At 36.1% G+C, this 8,234-nt stretch overlaps 1 protein-coding gene across 1 annotated transcript; it reads left to right on the top strand.

Moving 5' to 3' along the window:
* The first annotated feature begins 1,003 nt into the window (after window positions 1-1,003).
* On the top strand, window positions 1,004-2,268 carry LOC117319172. The gene is made up of 2 exons (XM_033874010.1): window positions 1,004-1,140; window positions 1,435-2,268. Exons 1-2 carry the CDS (start codon window positions 1,077-1,079, stop codon window positions 1,695-1,697), a joined length of 327 nt encoding a protein of 108 aa, XP_033729901.1. The 5' UTR covers window positions 1,004-1,076; the 3' UTR covers window positions 1,698-2,268.
* Window positions 2,269-8,234: the final 5,966 nt, after the last annotated feature.

The following is an 8,234-nucleotide window of genomic DNA, read 5'->3' as shown; positions in this document are numbered from 1 at the left end:
ATCAGATGCTTTATCGGATGCTTAAAAATCTGATATCGGCTTGTTTTGTGATTGTTACGAATCATTTTTACGGTATAGATAATTGTTTATTCTGTATGACTGTCTATTCTTTAAAGATAAGATTTCCTCGTTTTTTTTGAAAAAAAAATAAAGTATAAAAGATATTCTTTATAATGTGATTCGTGACTTACACCATAATGGGGTTCATGATTTGTACATATTTAATGGTCTTTGATATTACGTTTAGAAATAGACATAAATTAACTCTTACTATGCTACTGATGTGACAAATTATCGTTATTGATAATGTAGCAATACAAATTGAATTTAAAATATATCAAGGTCAGGCTGAGGAAAACATCCATGATAACAGGATTTGTGACAAAGGGAAGACCGGGAAATGGCCAATACATAAAAACCTACAAGGTTCAATGTAGTGACAATGGCACCGAGTGGAGGGAGGTCAAGGGCATCAACGGGACCGTCAAAGTAAGACACTCGATCTGCTCAATATATGAATCTTATAAATCACAAATTAGCCAATGAGCTTAATAATGGGAATAACACTATAACATTGTTTTTTGCTAGCATCTGTGTTATTATTAACGCTAGTTTAGATTGCAAGTCTATTTTCTATGGACGCACTGTTTAGTTTGTGTGTCTATTTTCTATGGACGTACTGTTTAGTTTGTATGTCTATTTTCTATGGACGTACTGTTTAGTTTGTATGTCTATTTTCTATGGACGTACTGTTTAGTTTGTAAGTCTATTTTCTATGGCCGCACTGTTTAGTTTCTATGTCTATTTTCTATGAAGGTAATGAATAGATTGAATATCTATTTGCTATAGACGTAGTGTATAGTTTTTGTGTCTATGTTTATGGACGTACTATCTGTATGCCTATTTTCTATTGAGGTTGTTTAGGTTTTTTTTGTGAACATAATGTTGTGAAAGTATATTTACTTTTTCTATTGACTTTTTGTCGGCAGATATTTGCCGGTAACATAAACGATCAGGGTCTGTCTGAATCAATCCTTGACTTCGCAATTACCTGTTCTTGGATCCGCGTTATTCCGATGACTTGGAGTAGCCATCGCGCATTCCGTGTCGAAATCCTTGGATGTCCAATACTCCAACAAGGTTTATATACTTTAAGGAAATGAAATATCAAAGAACGAAATAATAATTTTCTGAAAGTTCAGAATGTGCGTGTACATATATTTAATATGGGCAACGAAAGACAACTCCGGAAATGTACCATTATTACATCCTCTTTACGGCCAATCAGCACTGAAAAGTTCAATATGGACAAAGAATAGCAAAGCAAAACCCTAGGGAATAAAGGCAATATGGTAAATGTAAAGCATTAAATGTTATCGTAAAAAAGTCTTATTTATTTACTGTTCTATAACTGATCGCTTTATTATTCTTCAGGAACCCAGACATGCTGGAAGGCAAACAACGTGACAGAAATCCCAACTTTTGACATCTTTAGTACAACAAAGACCAACCTGGGCGAGTGTGGTAAGGAATGTCACGGACAAGAGAAGTGCCATGGTTTCACCTTCAACCTTGAGTCTGGTCTATGTCAAGGTCACAGCCATAGTAACTACCTGAACGTCACATTACATCCAGTTGAAGGAGCTAATGGTAGTAGCTCTTCACTTCTGTTCGTGAAACAGGAGGCGTGTCCGTGAGGTTCTTTCCTCACTCAAGAACGCTTGCATATTTTACTTCCAGATTTTATTTCTTTACGCTGCCTTCTGTTTGTCATTTAGTTCCCTCTGAGATGAATCGAACTTTCTATTATTGGATATTTCTGCTATCTGCCTGATATTGAAGTTTATAGTTATAACATGTATCATTACATTCTTATGGCCCTTCAAAACTGAAAACGTCATTAGGACAAACAAATTGTGAGCAAAAATTGTTATGAAACGAACCATTATCAAACAAACGAAACATGTAAAAAATATGTTGGTACACTCAATGGTATAGCTTAAAATGATCATTTTATCTATGTTTTGTCTTATCTGGTGTTACAAACCGACAGCGTTCATATACTTTATCACATGAAACATTCGCTGTCTATAAAGTAAGTTAGTTTTATGGTTGCTTGAGAACCGCAATTATTTGTTTGTAATTAAGTCATGATATTCGTGCTTGTGTTATGCTGTTTGATTTATAATTAAATCTAAATATAACTATTTGGTGTGACATATCTTGTTGTAACAATTATATATGTACATGCATACATCACTTTGTCGTTTTTACCCTTACATGTCAAGTGACATTTTTACTGACATTGAACTAACCTATCATTTTAAATAAATGTTATCCATGAAAACTATGTTTTGATATTTTAAGCGTGCTTTTGAAATCATTTGCTATTAGGGCATGATATTTTGAGTCTTTTTCTGATCCAAATCAGTAGCGTATGTGCCCATCCTCTGGTGTTAGTCGCTGCTCTTAGTCTCCTAAACATTGACCCCGTCAATGTGTTAATCTGAGGGATATCTGTCCACACCTGATAATGGTCAGCGTGATCTGGGCGACATTATTGAGGACGTTAACGCGCTTACCAACCCTCCTGTCAAGCTCGTCCCACATATGCTCAATGTGGGACACATCTGGACTAAATGATGTCCAATCAAAAACCGGAATATTGTTTTGAAGCAGACAGTCATGGCAGACATTATCACTATGGCGCCTCGCTATCGCAGGTGATTCGCTTTTTAAAGTTAATTCATAATTTCTACGATAGTAAAATCGATACATATTCTTTACATTAGGATGTCAACATGTGGCCACTATACGCTTCCATAGATGTAGAATGCTACAGTCTAGAGATAGATGGTCGTATGGCAGCCTAGAGTAACTCTATAATCACATTACGAGGATAAAATACCACAAAAGTATAGATTAGAATGGAGACTCTTGAAAAGAGTATTCAGTTACCTGCCCTACCACGTGGGGTTTCCTCTAGTTCTCCGGTTTCCCCTTACAGCAAGATATCTTGAGCATTTCAAACTGGACCAACAACAGTGATTTATATTAATTGATTTAACTTGTTTCGCAAATGTAAATCAAAACAGTATTCAGAGTTGATTTTTATTTTAATTTTTATTCAAATATATCAAATCGTTTCCAGTCAGAGATTTTTTTAAGAATAGCGTATAAATATTCTGTTGTTTGTTGTCTTCAAATGTAATACATCTATAATGCAGGTGCTTGCTAGTCCGGAAGAAAGAAACGTTTATCTTAAATATGCTGATTGTATTGTAAGCTATTTTAGCGCACTGTGACTTCGATGAATATCGGTATTCTTAAGTACAGATGAAATCTGGATGTCTGATTTACCTGGTGGAAGCCTGGATTCAGTTGATGAGATTGGAAGCGGTGTTCACACTGGAAGGTATAGGTGACATGTTTTATTATTACCTTTTTTATCTACAAACATGTTAATTGTCACAAGCATCATTTTGTTGGAGTTGTTTAAGTTAAAAGGGTTAAAAATCTACGCAACAGCCATGATGATATGAAGACGGATATCAAGTAGAAAAATAAAATAAAAAGCAGACAGTAAAAAAGCATACATATCCAAACTGTCGCAATGAATGGCTGCGGATTAGCGTTTAGTCTATTCGTTGTCGCCGTACCAGAAAACAAAGGACATATATTTTATGGTTGTAGGGTCTTCTTTAATTCTTCAAACTATATATTAATATTTCTATATACTTTTATTTCGTCAAAACATAAACTTAGACATGCAATCGGAGAGGTACTAACTATAACGAGTCGGTGTAAAACGTCCGGTGTGACAGCTCTGGTTAAAATACTTCATTTGCAACACTAATCCTGAGCCTATTTGTACGTCATGTGACAACCTTGAACTCTCACATACTTCGCTGGGTGGTCCCGTTGATGCTAGGGATTGGATAGATATCAGGAGGAGTAGGAGGCGATAGCGTATTGATTGCGAATTAATAGCTTCATCAATTCTCACACACCTGTTCAAGGGACATTGATGACATTTACAACACCTTACAATTTGTGACTTTTTATGTCAATAAGTCAGTGAGAAAAATAGCATCCGTGTCTACCGATCAGGCCAATGTAAGATTTCTTTATACACTCTTAAACCGATCATTGAAAATAAGACGATGAAAAGGAATCCACAGCTATGGTAACAAAAGATGATGCTTTGGATCCCGGTTTCCATTTGATGAGTCAATATTTACTGCAGAAGCCGTTCGAGTCTACCTAGCCCTCCTAGACATTAAAAACACCACAGTCAATTATCTATTCTGGTTCGTTCTCGGTCTTAGCCAGCCCTGTCAGAGCCTTAGCAATAAAACTATTAAAAACTATTCAAATCGTCAAATCATAATATTACATATAACATTACACCAATCTGAGACACTGTATAATGTCGGGTTCCTAGACATGTTAAATTACCTGGTGAAGAAGGCAGACCACGCTACCAAAGATACCTTCCCGTTACCATCTCAATATTTCGAAATTAATTTCGCATAATTTAAAAAAGTTATTACCTAATGATTAATGTCTCTGTATCAAATTATGGGAATAAAAGTAAAGAAAGCTTATTAAAGCCACCGTCGGTGAATAGGGTACGAAGTGGTCCTCGCCCGCGATGGATGTTTATCACATTACACATCCTTACCTATTGAAGAGAAAGGGTCAGCCTAATGTATAGCATGCGACCAACGATTGACAAAGGAACGCATTTTACAGGACAACCTTGAACTACAACCAAAACGATGCATTTTTCACACTAAGACTATCAGTATCAACAAAATGTTAGAATTTAAGAAAGATATTGCCCTTTTTCAACAAGATTTAAGTAACTTTTTCAACTCGCCTTTAAATGTATTTAAGTGTGTTGATATTCATGTGGGTTAATGTTAAATTTATAAATTGAATAGAACATAAAATACTTTGTTTTTAAATAAATGTATATACATTATTTAATAATTTCCCCGTCAGTTGTCTGTGTTTTCACAACGGAATTTCAATGTTCGGTGTCCAACGTCCTTATCGGGATGCTTCTTTGGTCCTCGTGTTCTTGTATGGTCACGTGACCGGCAAGAACAGATTGCATTAACACTTGGTCGGTAAATATTGCAAGAGCATCTGCTAAACGTAATCTTTCGTACAAATAAACGTGATACACTTGTTCATCGTACTAGGAAACTACAGAAAAGTGCTGTACATTTTCCATTTATTGACTTACAGATATTTAACGGTGTTAGAATCTGGCATTTGTTGATAAAGTGCCGATTAACCGACTACATGTTTTATCATTTTGACGATGTTTGTCACTTTCGTTAGAATGTATAGCACTTTTTCGTTATTCATGTACAAAAATAATTCCACGCTCCAATCTGTTTCATGGTTATTGTTTTTGGGAAATCGGGTACGCTAGAACAATTTATTCAGCATTTTCTTTAATGTCAATATTTCTGTTTTGGAACTCTTCAGTGTTTTAAGTATCGCAATCGGCATATATCAACGAACGATTGTTGATAGATGAATGCAAGCAGTCGATATTACTTCTTTTTTGAAACATGTTTTTAAAAGACAAAGGTATAGTTAGAAGTTTTCGGTTATGCAAATAAGCTTGTAGATTCAACACTGTGGTAAAACCATCGTCCTTGTCGTTGCAATGGTAGCCAATCCAAGATCATGAATGCACAGTGAAAGTTGAAATCCTGTGGTCAACATGCCGTTTTCTCGTAAAACTACACTCATACCTCGTGTTGGTTGAGGTTGTTTTAACATATCTGATCGATTGAAATATAAGAAACCTAACTAAAACAGTACAGACACTAAATGAAACCTTCGATTCAGGCAGTGTAGACATAACGCGGGACCGGTAAATGTGACGTCATCAGAAAGCGCAAGTTGCAACAATGTACAACAATGTAGTTCACATGAATACACTTATAAACAACATAATTGGACGCAACATCAATCCACATGCGTATCAGTCCTTTGCATTTGTGTGATTTGTTCGACCACTTCTGCCCTATTGACTCTAATGTACGTTGATGGGCAGTAGGATGATAAACTTTAACTGCAATTAACAACATATTTCGACACCTATGACCACTTAAGGAAATGGATATATTAGGAAACTGCGGTTTGCTAGTTTTCGCCCCTCGTGGTAGCCGGAAGTAAGGTCAATTAATAGTACCACAAGTACCTTAATGAAGACACCCACTAGGACACATTACCCGCTTACATTTTGCTGAAAACGGTGGAACCATTCGTCTAACTCAAAACTTGCTAAGCGTTAAGCAAGAGTAGAAGTTATCAATTTTGTAGTCTCTGGTATACCTCGACCAACAACAGCAACAAATAATTCCTCACAGGGGCAAAACCCAACAAAAGGCCACAAGAGAGCCAGTGTCAAAGAGAACCATTAGGAAGAAAGGTGTTTAGACAGAGGAGAACAGATCCCCGAGGGTCTCTTACAATTACACAATTGAAGCAGCAGATACTGCCAAGGTCAGGCGAGGTATTTGGGTGGTTTCGTTTGGTTTTGCCATATTTTATAATCTAGCAACGGCTATTAAGTTCAGTTAAGGACCATTTCCCTTTTCACAGTCTCTTCTGTGTGCCTGATGCATGCATGTGTGTATGTTTTGGCATGTAGTGGTATGGTCATGTTTGTCTAGTGTAGTGTGTGCAAGATGTGGTATAGTCATGTTTGTTTCGTGTAGTGTGTGCATGTTTTGGTATGCTGTGGTACAGTCGTGTTTGTCTCGTGTGATGTGTGTATGTTTTGGTATTTTGTGGTATAGCCTTGTTTGTCTCGTGTAGTTTTGTATGTTTTTGTATGATGTAATATATTCATGTTTTTCTCATGTAGTGCGAAAGTGATTAATTTGCTACTTTGAGTAAATTGCTATTTCCATCTTAATACCTTTCTTCATTACAAAATTTTTTGACACCAATGAACATAAATAATGAATGGTTTGCCACCTACTCGTTTCAATTAGCTTGTAATAACTTGACATGAATTATATGTCGGTATTCTCTGCTAATTAAGTCGTAGCGGATATTAATGTGATTAAACGAATTCTCACTCAAGGACTATTCACATGTTAAATGAAAAAGTCAATTCCCAAAGTTCATGTAAAATGTCATTTTTTGTTTCATTGATCACACATGGTTTGGTCAATACCTTGTGCATAGGGACAAAAACGCGACTAACGTCCCTTGGTGTAAGAGTTAAGCATTATATACATCGTACATATATGTGGGCCAGGATAACGTCCCTTAGTGTTGATAGTGTTGAAGTTAAACGTTGTATATAGTATACAGATGAGTGGGCCAGATTAAATTACCTTGGTGTTGGAGTTAAACAGTATATATTGAACAGATGAGTTTGCCAGACTAACGTCCATTAGTGTTGAGGTTAAACAGTATATATTGTACAGATGGGTTTGCCTGACTAACGTCTCTTAGTGTTGAGGTTAAACAGTATACATTGAACAGATGAGTTGGCCAGACTAACGTCCCTTAGTGTTGAGGTTAAACAGTATGTATTGTACAGATGAGTTTGCCTGACTAACGTCTCTTAGTGTTGAGGTTAAACAGTATACATTGAACAGATGAGTTGGCCAGACTAACGTCCCTTAGTGTTGAGGTTAAACAGTATATATTGTACAGATGAGTTGGCCAGACTAACGTCCCTTAGTGTTGAGGTTAAACAGTATATATTGAACAGATGAGTGGGTCTGACTTACTTAGTGTTGATTTCAAAAGCGACTACACTGTACAGATGAGTGAAAACAATGGAGAGTAATATAACGGTCCTTACCCTGTTGACTAGTAAAAAACAATTTTTCTCTGTGTAAAATTAATGTCGTTGATTTTTATGGTTAATGGATTCTTTTTAACACAGTGACTACTTCTAGTAATGCAACTAATGATTAAGAATTGTTTGCTTGTGACATTGATTTATTGCGTCTCGAACAGCAAGGTTCATTCTGAGGGACGGTAAGTTGGGTGATTTTCCACAGCCAATGAATAAATAATGAAATTGCAAGACGATGTCATCGAAAAAGCGTGTCACTGCGATTTGTTTTATTATGAAGACGTTATGATAGTGTCATCACGATAGCATAAATGTTTTGATTATAGTGCCATTAATTTTTGGTGTCTGTCGCAATATCAAATATCAAACGAGCCTCCTTTTTGTCCTT

This window comes from Pecten maximus, unplaced genomic scaffold (genome assembly GCF_902652985.1).
Source record: "Pecten maximus unplaced genomic scaffold, xPecMax1.1, whole genome shotgun sequence".
Taxonomy (NCBI): Eukaryota; Metazoa; Mollusca; class Bivalvia; order Pectinida; family Pectinidae; genus Pecten; species Pecten maximus.
Note: the sequence above shows the minus strand (reverse complement) of the source record. Positions and strands in the feature narration are given on the sequence as shown.